General features: G+C 45.3%; 1 protein-coding gene across 1 annotated transcript in view; it reads left to right on the top strand.

Annotated features, from left to right (window-relative positions):
* NRDC (nardilysin convertase) overlaps positions 1-14,135 on the top strand; it is a 91,126-nt gene that overhangs the window by 16,485 nt on the left and 60,506 nt on the right. The window contains exons 2-4 of the mRNA XM_053249962.1: positions 271-550; positions 9,085-9,166; positions 11,612-11,765. Of these exons, the coding sequence (XP_053105937.1) occupies positions 271-550; positions 9,085-9,166; positions 11,612-11,765 (516 nt within the window). The remainder of the gene's footprint in view (positions 1-270; positions 551-9,084; positions 9,167-11,611; positions 11,766-14,135) is intronic.

Genomic DNA, 14,135 nt, shown 5'->3' with positions numbered 1-14,135 from the left:
GCATAAGTCGAAATATTCAATGTAAATTTGGTTTCCTCTCTCTGTTGTCAGTCTTCTTTTTGTAATGTTAAATAAATGCAAATACACATTTTATTAAGTGTATGATATTTTAAAATTTGCATTTAAAAAGAAGAGTTACTCGCTTTCAGGATCTCATTATTGGAGGGGCCCAGAGTTGCTATGGCAAATCCAGGAATGTTGCATTTTATATTTTTTGTAGGTAACAACGGAAAGGGTCAACATCTTAATAATATACATATAACTTCCTAGGTACATCCAGCTACAAAATGGCTTACGTGCACTCCTGATTTCGGACTTGAATAACCCAGATGGTAGCCCTTGTGCAGTATCTTCAGAGGGAGAAGATGAGGATGACTCCGAAGAAGGCACTGATGAAGATGATGATTCTGGAGCAGAAATAGAAGATGACCAAGAAGGAGATGATGATGAAAGTGGTGGATATGATGATGATCTTGATGACCCTGATAGTGAACTGGAAGAACTGACAGATAAAGAAGAGACAAAGAAGAGGAATTCTACAGAAAAGCAGGTATGTGTAATTGCTTTGGATTGATGAATGATGAGCATGCTGGCCTGACTTGTGTGATGGAAACCTGGTTGGATGAGGCAGGTGGAGTGATCTCCCCCATGTTTCCTAATTCAACAGACCCATTTTCAGGGTTGGGGAAGCGGAGTTGCAGTAATCTATTGTGAATCCATTCCCCTCTCCAGATGTCCAGTCAGACAATCCCAGAATTTTGAGTGTTTGTTCCTGAGGTTAGATATTCAAAACAGTACAGGGATTATGTTGGTATACTGCCCACCCCACTGCACCACAGTCTCCCTGCCTGAGCTGCTAGAGATGGTCTTGGAGGTAGCATTGGGCTCCAGATTTATTGCCTTGGGGGACTTCAGCATACACGCTGAGGCCCCCTTCACGGAGGCAGCTCAGGAGTTCGTGGCTGCCATGACAACCATGGGCCTGTCTCAGTTCCATCAGACTTACCCATGTAGTGATTCACACTCTGGATCTGGTGTTTGCTGGTGAAGATGCAAGTGACCTGGGAGTGGAGAAGTTTGTTATTACTCCTTTGGAGGGATCACTACCTCGTGAAGTTGAGTTTTCTGCATCCCCTGACCTTTGCAGGAGTGGGGGACCCATTAAGATGGTCTGCCTCTGGAGGCTTATGGATCCAGTAGGTTTCCAGACATCTCTGAAAGTTTCCCATTGCCAGAGGTGGTGATTCTGTCAAAACTCTGATTGATCTCCGATATGGAGAGACTATCCAGGCAGTAGATATAGTTGCTCCTCAGTGTCCTCTCCATCTTAGCAGTCCGATCAACTCCCTGGCTTTCTGGGGAGCTTAGAGTGATGAAGCAGCTTGGACAATGACTAGAACATCGTTGGAGGAAGACTCATGACAAATCCAACTGAATGTGGGCTAGTACCCACTTTAGGGACTACTTCATGGTAGTGATGGCAGCGGCGGCAGATAAGAGAGCTTACCTTTCCACTACCATTACATCTGCACAGTGTAGGCAAGCGGAGCTGTTTTGCGTGACTAGAACTTGGAGAAGAGTCCTCAACAGCCCACTGTGACCAGTTTGCTTGACACTGTGGATAAAACTGCTTGTATTCATACAGTCTTGGACAAGATTTATGCAGTGCTCAGTGACTTGCCCCAGGTCTCCTCTTGTCCAGTTTTTCTGGATACCTTTAAGTCTGTTGAGCCTGTTTATGTGGACAGGATCCTTGGTAGCACGTGGGCATCATCATGTGCTCTTGATTCTTGCCCTTCTTGTCTGATAAAAGCTGCCAAGGTGGGGACAATTCGGTGGTTAGAAGCTATTATCAATGCTTCTTTGAGGGAGGGCAAGAGGCGGTCATTAGACCGATACTGAAAAAGCCCTCCCTCCTTCTTTTATTCTTAACAACTAGCATCTGGTTTCTCATCTTCCCTTTTTGGGCAAGGTGATAGAGTGTGTCATTAAGTAAGACATTTTAGGACTGGGAGGAGCATGACCCCACCCAGTTCTTTTAGTTTTGCATTGGCTCTAAGGCGACTCTTTCGCACTTCTATTTTTACTGATCTTTCTCATATCTCCCACTTAAATTACTTCTGGTTTTTCCTCCCTCATCTATCTTCCTCTTTGCTCCTTCCAAAAAACAAAAGTAAGTAAAACTGGTTTTTTTTTTACCCTCTTGTGCCCAGCCTTTTCTTTACCCTCTGCTGCATGAACAGTGCAGGTACTTGCTGCATGTTAGAGTTCTGAGGGGAAAGGAACAGTGTGGCTTACCAGGGGCCCTTAGAGCACCTGGTAACCCACCTCTGAAGCCGCATTACCGGGTTTGCTCTTCAGAGGGAGGAAGCTTTGAAAAACACTCAGCCCCTGCTCTCCAGTTGATGGGTAGTGTTGTGTAGCTTGCGCCTGCTCAGTCAGGCGTTCTTGAAGGCCAGAAGATGAACCAGGTCTCGACCTCCACTTCCTGCCAGCGTTTTTGGCCGACCGCCTTTGTTGGCAGAGTGCCCTCTACCCCCGCCTGCTCTGAGAAGCCTTGCAGGGCGTGCAGCGGCCCAATCCGATCCACAGCATGCCCCAATGGCCTCCACCAGTGGCCTGACACCAGGGGCGACAGAGAAGTGCTGGGCCATGATGCAAAGAACATTGATGGCACACGAGAGTGCAGGATCGGGCCAAGGAATGGCCAGGGCAGCATCAACCCGGACTGTGGTCACCAGGAGCATGGCTGCTGGTACTGGCACACAGTTGGTGAGCTTGGCCCATGCTGGGCCTTTGGCTACTTCTGCCCCATCCCAGGGCCCTTGGGAGTATCTACAGTTTCCCAGGCCACGCCAACTTTGCAATCTTTAGATCAAATGTCTATGGATATGCCACCTACCTGATGCTCCTGATCTGAAAATATGTTGCTCGCATGGGAACCATCCTCTTCATCAAGTGCTTCATACTCTATCTTGGAGGTGCCTGCACCCAAGAAGGCAAATAAAAAGTACAAGCGTGTTAAAAAAATAAAAAAAGTGAGGTCTAAGTCTAAACAGAGGGAAAAGAGTGTACACTCTTCTGAACTCTCAGACCCTAACTTGCCAGACCCTAGGGAGCCCACTCCCATGGGACCCCCAAGTAGGATGCTCATAATCCCCCAGCCATGCCCCCACTTACATTGAAACCCACTGATACCTTGACTGAGGAGCCCATTCCAAGGGAAGGCACACCAGACGATCCTGCGGACCTTTTGGGAGGACAATGACTCTGAACAACCAGACAGAGAAGGGGGGGAATAGTCTGATGGGCAAGAACTGGAGGGTTTGGAAACCCCCCAGAGACTTTTCCAAGCTATAGACTTCGCCCCTCTGATGAACAAGACAATACATGCGCTGGAGCTCAGCTCTACTCCCCAGAAATCCCAGCCCTTAAACAAAAGCACGCTGGTCTTGCTGGGTCCAAAGTCAAGTAATCTGCTCCTCCCAATCCCAAAACATTTTGTAGTGGCTGCAAAGAGTGAATGCAAACCTTCCACCTCTGCCAGATGTGCTGTGACTATAGCCAACAAGTTTTGTGCCTTTCAGCAGGAGAGGAGAGAGAATTTAAAGATGCTGCCGATAAGCGCATGGAAGGAGCTATGAAATGCTCACATGACTCGGCTGCCCTAACAATGAGAGCTTCAGTGGCTGCATCTATGATGGCCAGGACATCTCTCATTTGGCTAGATGATTTAATCCAGGAACTCACTTCTAATCCTGCTGGAATGCGGCAAACACTATTAAAATTGCACAAAGCGCAAGCCTTTATCTCAGATTCCATGCTTGACGCTCTCAGATTTACCTCACAAGTGGCCACAGCCTCAATTGTGGGCTGCTGTAATTTGTGGCTAAAGTACTGGCAAGTGGATGCTGCCTCTAAGAGCAACCTTGCTGCTGTGCCCTTTGATGAGGAAAAACTGTTTGGGGATGAGGCCTTGAAAGAGATCCTCCTGGAATCAAAAGACAAAAAGAAATCCACGCCCTCTTCAGCATGCAAACAAGACTGCACACAAAGGAGGCAGTCCTTTCAGCCCTTTCAGCCCTTTCGATCCACAGGGATTGAAAGGGCTGAAATTAAGGTAGGGATCAAGGGTTCAGGTCACAGCGCCTGAACGACACTGGAACAGATCCAGACCTGCCAGACAGGGAAACAGGACAGTCTTCAATACCCAAACTAAGTAGTTCAAACAACAGTCCTGGCTTGGGGAGTGTGCTCTTAGGAGGTTGCCTCTCTTCACACTGGCACACTTGGGAGGGCAGCACCTCAGATAGCTGGGTACTCATCTCCATAGAGGTGGACTACTCCATAGACCTAATGAAAACCCTCCTCATTGCTTCCTACCCACTCCAACCTCCCGCCTGCAGTCAAAGCACCAGGGTCTCAAGGGGGCGATTCAGCATCTGTTGTCAATAGGAGCCATAGAGCATGTTCCAATAGACCAACAAGGGACAGGCATCTATTCCATCATTTTCACAGTTCCCCAAAAGGACCACTCTCTACGGGTGGTGTTGGACTTAAAGTATCTCAACCGCTTTGTAAAAAAGAGAAAATTCCACATAGAATCCCTAAGATCGATTGCGGAGGCCCTTCAGCATCTCGACTTACTGACCTCAGTAGACCTAAAAGAGGCCTACCTGCACATTCCGATACACCAAGACAGCCACCACGTACTGCATTTTCTCTATGCATGGTCACATTACCAATACAGGGCTCTCCCCTTCGGCTTGTCCTCAGCAGCTCACATATTTACAAAGATCCTGTACCTGGTGATTGTGCATCTTCAACTCCTGGGCGTCAGGATATTTGCGTAGTTGGACAGTCTGTTAATATAATCTCTGTCACTACAAACAGCTCAGAAAGACCTGCAGACCACCCTACAGATACTCAAGGACCATGGCTTCTTGATCAACAGGGGAAAGAACCAGCTCCACTCGTACCAGCTGCTTCACCTGGGAGTCCTCATAGACACGCAACGGGACAAGCTGTTCCTTCCAACAGAATGCAGACTCACCTTGGAAAACGAAGTGCATCAGGCCCTGGTAAGGAAACCTCCGTTGCTATCCCTTTCCAGAATCCTGGGACTGAAGGTGGCAGCTCTGGAGTCGGTGCCGTGGGCATAGTTCCACCTGAGACCTCTACAGTGGATCCTGCTACCTTTCCATCTGGAAATCACAGGGAAATCTGACAGACAGGTGACAGTGACACCCCCGGTACTTCAATCCCTGTGTTGGTGGATCACTGCTCCACACCTCTCAGTGGGCAAGGAGTTCCTGGACCCACCCCGGGTCATCATCACCACAGACACCAGCAAGCGGGGGTGGGGCGTGCACTGCCTCCAAAGACTGGCTGAAGGCAAGTGGGCAAAAGATGAAAGACAACACAGCATCAACTGGCTGGAACTCAGAGCAATACGGATGGCCCTTTTGGCATTCCAGTCCATCATTCTCCATCAATACATGCTGATATGCATGGACAACACCACAGCGAAAGCACATGTGAATTGGCGGGGGGAACTAGGTCAAAATCATTACAAGCGGAAGTGGTCCTACTGTTCCATTGAGCTGAACAGCATGTGGCCTCACATACAGCCCACCACATTCAGGGGGACCTGAACACATTGACGAACTGGCTCAACCGGAAGAAGCTCCTCTCAGGGGAATGGAAACTACATCCAGAGACTTTCCACCTGATATTGAGACACTTTGGGCAGCCCTCAGTGGACCTCTTCATGACCTCAGCCAATGTGCAGGTTCCACGCTTCTTCACCAGGTTCCCCTGTCCCCAGGCAGAGGTGGTGGTTGCACTATTGGCTCCGTGGCTGGTAGGTCTTCTGTATGCTTTTCCTCCGACACCATACCTGGCCCATGTGCTGCGAAGAGTAAAACTCCTCAAAGCACAGCTCATCCTGGTGGCACTGTTCTGGCTGAGCAGACCTTGGTTTGCAGAGCTCACCAACCTGGCCACAGCATAGGTCCTGATGCTGCCAGTCATGCTGGACCTTCTTCACCAGGGCCCTGTTTGTCATCCAGGTCAAGGCTGGTTTAAGCTAGCTGCCTGGAAACTGAATGGCACCTCTTAAAACAACATGGCTACTAGCCCAAGGTGCTTGACATGATACTAGCTTCTAGACGGCTTTCCACGAATAGGATCTACCAGTATACATGGAGAGTTTTTCTGAAATGGTCTGCAAAAGTGCCTAGGGGGTCAGCTGCCATGAAGTACTCCTTCAATTCCTTCAAGATGGTCTGGACCAAGGCCTCTCTGCAAATACACTAAAGCACCAGGCTGCATCCCTGGTGGGGCTTATTTCAGGGGCTTTCTATGCAACGTCACCCTCACTTAAAGCATTTCCTTGTGGGGCAACTCTGCTGTTTCCGCCAGTGGTCCACCATTTCCCACCTGGTATCTACAAACTGTCCTCAAGGTTCTTCAGGGGCCTCCTTTTGAGCCAGTGAACATCCCTCTCCGCTTGCTGTCTTTTAAACTGGTGTTCCTCATCACTCTCACTTCAGCCTGCAGGGTGTCGAAGCTCAGGGCTCTGTTCGTAAAAATTTGTGTATTTTTTTCCTGAGGATTCCATTAACCTTATTCCAGACCTTTTTTCTGCCCAAAGGTGGCCTCACCCTTTCATATGTCACAGGATGTAGTTTTGCCTCCTTTTTGTCCAAGACTGGTTCACCTGGCAGAGGCCTGGCATTCATTGGATGTCTGTAGATGCCTGAAGGCGCACATCAAACACACAAAACATATTAGGACCACAGAATCCTTTTTTGTTTCCTTTTTGCCACGATCCATGGGTCAGGCCATTACTCACGCCTGACTTACTTACTCATAGCTCGGTGGTTAAAGGCATGCATAGCCCTGGCATACGAGTCCCAGAATCTCAGGGTGCCCACAAAGGTGTTTGCCCACTCTACCAGGGCTGTGGCTACGTCTGCTGCTTTTTCGACCATCACCCATGTCAAAGATATTTGCCGAGCAGCCACTTGGAAGGCTCCCTTTACCTTTATCAGGCACTATAAATTGGACATTTTCGCCACCACCCAAGTGGCATTTGGGAGGCGAGTTCTCCAGCAGGTACTTCCTTCAGAGTAGGTGGGGTGCTCCTTGTTGGACTGAGGGCTGTGGTATGTTCCTACACATGAGACCCCTTTAGATTGCAGCAGTAGAGAATGGAGCATTGATCACTCACCATGAAGGCTTCTTCTTGCTGGTGCATCCAAGGGCATCTCGACCCACCCTTCAGCACTCATGCCTATTCGTCAGGAACCCTCAGAAGTTTTTTTACTGCTAATCCCTGTCACAGTTTTTTCTATGTTTTAGATGCCTATCTAGGGATGCCACCACAGAATTTCTAGTTAGAAGTTTTGGCCTGTTGAGGTGTTTCTCCTGTTAATGGTTTTTTCTTTTTTCTTTGAGGTGCTCTTCACCTCTTGGCCTAAAAGAACTGGGTGGGGCCATGCTCCTCGTCTTAAAAGGCCTTTTTTAATTAGCATAGTCTTGCCTTCTAGAGCCATGTGGAGAAGCATAACCCACATGTGAGAAGTCCTTGGATGCAGCAGCAAGAAGAAGCCTTCATGGTGAATGACCAATGCTCCAATCTCACTGTCATCTGATCCCAGGGAGGCAGAGGAGGTTCTGAGAAGCCATGATGGGCTGGATGGTGACTAACAAGCTGAAACTTAATCCTGACAAGATGGAGATGATAGTGGTTAGTAGAAGACCTGATTAGGGTATGTGGTTTCGGCCTGTTCTGGATGGGGTTGTACTCCCTCTGAAGGAGCAGGTTTGCAGCTTGGAGGTTCTCCTGAATCTGACACTGCTCCTAGAAAATTGGGTGGCGATTGTGCTGTTGCTCAGCTTTTCCAGCTGTGATCTTTCCTTGGGAGGGCTGATCTGGCCTTTATCTTCCATGCCTTAGTCACGACACATTTGGATTATTGCAACATGCTCTACGTGGGGCTGTCCTTGAAAAGTACTCAGAAACTACAGGTGGTGCAGAATGTGACTGCCAGATTGATTTCTGAGACTGCACACATTGTGCATGTTACAATTCAAAGTGGCCATTACTACCGTTAAAGCTTTAAGCGGCTTGGGCCTCAAGTACCTTAGAGATCACCTGCTCCCAGCTCCATCTGCCCACTTGACTAGATTGGCTGGAATCGCTCTGCTCTGCGTGCTGACATCTGCTGAGGTGCATTGTCAAGCATGTGGGACAGGGCCTTCTCAGTGGCTGCCCCCAGGTTGGGAAACTCGCTCGTGGTTGAAATCCTCATGTCTCACTCCCAGCCTTATGGAGGAATCTGAAGACCTTTTTATACAGGTTTTTTGTCAGTTAGTGTTCCCCCCGTCCCCTGGCTCTCCTCTTAAAACACATAGCTGTGTTTTATCAGGATGTTTTTATTGGCATTTTTATTACTGTTTCTACTTAGTTGTTAACTGCCCTGGGGTCTTCGGATGAAGGGCGGTTAAAAAACCCATAAAACTACTACTATTATGGCTAGCTATGACTAGTTTGGGACACTGCTCAGAAGTATATTTGTAAAGAACAGAGATTTTAAAAAAGACATCTTGCTACCTGTGATGAACATTTGCACTCAGCCAATGTCCTCCAGTCCTCTGCCAGCCCTGGCTGTAGAAAGCAGGTTTCCAGTTCTGCTGTACCGCTGACAGGGGAGAGAGGCAAAGAGAACTAAATGCAGCAGTGACACCCCACCCCCGCTTGGAGACCACGCGTCACTGTTGCAGCAAGAACAACCATTCCCCGCCCCCGGTAGAGTGAGAGTGTGTCTGTGTGTGTGTGTAAATATGGATTTGCATGTGCTTTATCTAAGCTGACTTGGATAGTCTTCAGAATTTCAAGCATTCAAATTTCTTTCTGTCCTGCACAAAACTATCCAATGTCTACTCTTAGGAATATATCATTGACTGGAACATAATCTTTTTTTTTAAAAATGGAGAATTTGGCATTTTTATAGATAAAAAATGTAATTTTTTTGAGGGGAGGAAATCCTCCAAAAACTCTGTTTTTTCTTCTTGCAGTCTGCAGCTGCCCTTTGTATCGGTGTTGGAAGTTTCTCTGACCCTGAAGACCTACCTGGGTTGGCACATTTTCTGGAACATAGTATGTTGGTTTGCTTTTTTAAAAATGACTAACGCACAGAAAGATGTTGTGTTGTATAGTGCGGCATCAGTTGAGGGATAGAGACTCAAGAATAAGATCCATTGAATTTAACCTTCTTATTTTCCACTTGAGTATTTACAAAGTGAAAGATGGTGTATTGGTAAAATGGAAGTAGCTCTATCTATAACACTCATTTAAAAAACAAATCAGAAACTGCCTCACACAACCCTGCTAAGTTTTTTTTTTTAATAGTTTGCCAAAAGTAGGCACATAGTTATTTCCACAGGACTCCCTTTACACTGCTTCTACATGACCAAAAAGTTTGATAAACTTGGAGAGTTAAGAGGAGTTTAGGATTTTACAGGGCAACCTCTGTACAAAACAACTTTGCAAACAAGTTGTTCTCGTAAGAACTAATCAGCCTACTTTCACTGCAACTGGGCTAAATTTGGTTCAAATCGAGGTCCACAAATTAGTTCTCTTATGCCTCAAATGTTCACGCGTCCGCCATCTTGGATCGGGCTGGATGATGTAATTACAAACTACACCATTGAGGTTTCCCTGTATGTCACTCACTACAACTATACCAGGTTTGATACAAATTGGTCAGACAGTCCTCAGTTTTAGTGCACTTGCACCTCAAATGTTCATGCATCTGCCATCTTGAATCGGGATGGATGTCATCATCACAAACTACACCATTGGGGCATCCCTATGTGCCCCTACAGCTGTAGCAAATTTGGTTCAAATTGGCTAGGCGGCTCACATGTTTGCCCACTTGTGCCTCAAACATTCACACGTCCACCATTTTGCATTGGGGTGGATGGCATCATTACAAACTATGCTGTTGCTGTGTCCCTATGTGTGTCTACAGCTGTAGCAAATTTGTTTCAAATTAGTTAGGCAGTTCACAAGTTAGCCCACTTGTGCCTCAAACATTGATGTGTCTGCCATCTTAAATTGGGGTGGATGACATCATCAACAAACTATGCCATTGAGGTGTCCCTATAACTGTACCTGATTTGGTTCATATTGGTCCAGGTGTTGCGAAGTTTAGGGCGAGGGACAGACACACAGAATGCTGGGTGATCTCATAAGCCTACTGGAAAGTAGGCTAAAAATGTGGGCACACAAGTGAAATGTGTGTGCATGTATGCCTGTCTGGATAGCCACATACATACATTCCCTAACTGTATTTATCTTTATCTGTTGTTCATCGTTTTATTTTTATTTATCCCTGTTCAAAAATGAGACAAATCAAAGAATTTTTAGTAAAATTTATGCACTTGTGGAAAAGTACTTTTAAGACTGAGTTTCTGAGTATATCCATGTTTCAAAGGTAATCTAGTGTTTTGACCTTGGTTTTGAAAGTTTTGTTCAGAATTATCAACACAAAGAAAAAACCGGTTAGGCTGGGTTAAGTTTATAGCATAGTAGTCTTGTTCATTTTAACTCCGCTCTTATTTGATGAGGCTGTGGAATAACCAACTATTTTGACTGAATGTGGGAGTTCTGACAAAATGTTCAATCCCCTTTGAGCACTGTTCTTATTAATCTTCATATTATAGTTATGGGTAATGCACCTTACAGATCATTCTTGCATAATAGATCTTTAGAATCTAATCTGAGAAGAGTCAGTGTCACTTTAGAGCACAACTAAAACTGCATGTTGCCTGTTGTAGAATTCAGTTATGTGCGGACTTTTAAAAGTATTTTCACTGATCTTATGACCTTATAAAACATGGAACAATTTTTTCTCCTTTTTTTTTTTGCAGTGATTGTAGCAACCTGCATACCATCTACCTCCTATTTTGTCTTGCAGTTGACCATTTTGTGTAGGATAAAACTGGCCTTGGAAATCCTAGTGTTAACTTGGACTAGAATCAGTGTTGAGGCATAGGAAATTACAGTTTTTATTTGGCACTCCAGTGCCTAATCCTCCACATTTCTTTACAACTATGGAAGGAGGATGTGAAGAAGGTTTTAATCTTAAAATGTTCTATTTACGTAAAGCATTGGTGGAAAGGTTCCACCTTGTGTTTGGGCTTAAAATATGGGTGTGCTTATCGGCCTAATGTCTAAGATCAAGTGTAATTCCTATGCATTTCTGTGACATTCATACACTTAAGGTAAGTAAAGTGTGCTGTCGAGTCAGTGTAGACTCCTGGCAACCTCAGAGCCCTGTGGATGCCTTTGGTAGAATACAGGAGGAGTTTACCATTGCCTCCTCACACGCAGTATGAGATGATGCCTTTGAGCAACTTCCTATATCATTGTTGCCCAATATAGGTGTTTCCCATAGTCTGGGAAACTTACCAGCGGGGATTTGAACCGGCAACCTCTGGCTTGCTAATTAAGTCATTTCCCTACTGCTCCATTAGGTGGCTACACTTAAGGTGAATCAGTGTAAACAACTGTCTCCTTTACTTTTGATTTCTGTCCTAGTGGTTTTTATGGGCAGTTCGAAATACCCAGATGAGAATGGGTTTGATGCATTTCTGAAGAAACATGGGGGCAGTGACAACGCTTCAACAGACTGTGAGCGGACAGTCTTCCAGTTTGATGTGCAGAGGAAATATTTCAAGGAAGCCCTTGATAGGTATTTTTGATTGTTCCAGATCTAAAGCTGGACTGGGTGGGTGGGGGAGAGGAACACCTTTTCATAATTGTTGCTGCTGTATTTAGTGGTTTTCAGCTATCAAGTAAATGCTGAAAAAGTGGTTGTAAACCTTCTGATTATTTCTGTAGTATAGGACCTTCAAATAAATTGTACTATAGTTATGGTGAAAGCTAGTTAAGTATTTGCTTAATTGAAAACAGGGCTGTTTATGGTAAAAGTTATATTGTGGTGAAATTGTACTAGGGATCAGGGCCTTAAAGATAGTTAATTAGAAGTGTTATCTTTAGCAGAGAATAAAATTCATTGTCAATGTTAAGCCATTAAATTAAATACAGAATTCATGCATATTTTGATTTTTGATACAGAGGAAATAGCTTCATTTAAGCTACTGTTTCAGATTTATTTTACGATCAAGGATCAGATAAATCAGATACTACTATTTTTTAAAATACAGTCAATATCCAGACATTAATAACAGCAATAGATGCCAAACAATCATTTAAAACTTTAAGAAAGCTTAAAATAACAACAATCCCACTAGGGATGTGCACGAACTGGTCTGAAGGCCATGCAAAAGAGGCCTTCAAACCGGTTGATGCTGGTGCCAGTTCGAAGTTCGACCCCGGCGGGTGTCTCCTTTTAAGGGTGGGGGGTTGCACTTACCCCTCCTGCTGTTTTTTCCCTGCCAGTGCTCCGTTTTTTAAAAAGGTTTTGGGGGCAGCAGCATTCCTCCCTGCCACCCCTGCCCCTGTTGTTGCTTGGAAATACCGGAAGTATGGGCTGCACATGTGCCCGCTGCATGCGTGGTGGACGCATGTGCAGCCTGTACTTTCGGTATTTCCGGGCAACAACGGGGGCAGGGGCGGCAAGGAGGAATTCTGCCACCCCAAAAATGTTTTTTAAAAACGGAGGGGAGAAAGTGGTGGGAGGGGTAAGTGCAACCCCCCTGCCCTTAAAGGGAGACCCCCGCCGGCGTCGAACCACGCCTCGGCGGTTCCGTGCACATCACTAAATCCCGCTAACTCAGGCCATAACTTTCAGACAGCAAAACAATATTTTGCAGCATTTAAAGACATTGCATCATTATTATCAGACAGTATAATTTGTAAATAGAAAACACCCAAGTGCCCTGGATATTTTGACAGCAATGGTAAGATTAATCAAGCCCGAGCATCTCTGTAATTTGGGCAGTACAATAGAACATGAACAAAAGATTCAACAACCCCAGCTCCACACGAGCTAACCCTGGCCCCATAAGGAACCTTCTTGAATTTGCCTTCAACAATAGCTGTAGGTAAACTATTAAATCTAACTAATGTCAAGGTTCTTCTTAGCTTAGGGACTGTGATGGAATATAAATATCTAGCAGGTCTCAGCAGAGGAGAACCACTGCTAAGAAAAACATATCTTGGTAAACTGGCTATATTCTCTTGGAGGTCTAAATCTATCAAACATTGCATCAATATTCTCCTGGCTTTTTCGTAGCCCGTTGGCAATAAAACTTAGCTTGAAAACCCAGTATAGGGCAGCTTAAGCTCCAATCCTTTTTTCCAGCTTGACTTAAAATTATCAGTTAATATCAGTGGAGCTAGGCCAGCTGAAGGAAAGTGCAATTTAAACCAATAGACAAACGTGGATTTCCAAATCCTGCATAAAAATCTCGTTTGTATCTTTTCAATGTCAGTAACAACACCAACCAGCCCCAACTGAGTTCCATAAAGAAGTTGTGACCCAACCTTAGCCTGAAACAGTTTTATAGCTTCATTTAAGTTGGAGCATAAAAATGTAGTATAGGTATTTTAAGCATTTACCTAGGATATAAGAAAAGGTTTAACCACATTTTTTTACTCTGTTTTTGAATACAGGTGGTTCTTGTTATTCATGGGGGTTCCATTCTTGCTTATAGGCGTGAATACGGAAACTACGAAATACGAAACTTTAAGTCAATGAGAATTGGGGGGTTAGCTTCCTAACCAAACAAACAAAAAAGGGGCCGAAAAAGGAAAGGGGGCAAAAATAAGCGAAGAAAAGGACAGTACCTTATTCTCCAGCTCTCCCCCACGCAAACCCTGAAAATGGTCAAATATTTGCCAAAGCACCCCCCCCCCCCAAGAGCCACAAAATGGCTCTTTGCTGTCGGAGATGACAACGGAAGTCATTTCCGGGTCATTTATGGCCACTCCAAACTGTGGATAGGCAAATTTTGCTTATTTTTGTACCCACAAATAGTGAAACTGGGTCTCTAAGACCAAATCATGGATATGCGAAACCGTGGATAACAAGAGCTTCCTTTATTTGCCCTTTTTCTGTAAACATTGGCTGCATTCAGCTGTAACAGTAAAGCATGGT

Source organism: Hemicordylus capensis, chromosome 4 (genome assembly GCF_027244095.1).
Source record: "Hemicordylus capensis ecotype Gifberg chromosome 4, rHemCap1.1.pri, whole genome shotgun sequence".
Taxonomy (NCBI): Eukaryota; Metazoa; Chordata; class Lepidosauria; order Squamata; family Cordylidae; genus Hemicordylus; species Hemicordylus capensis.
This window is presented reverse-complemented; position numbering and strand designations above follow the sequence as displayed.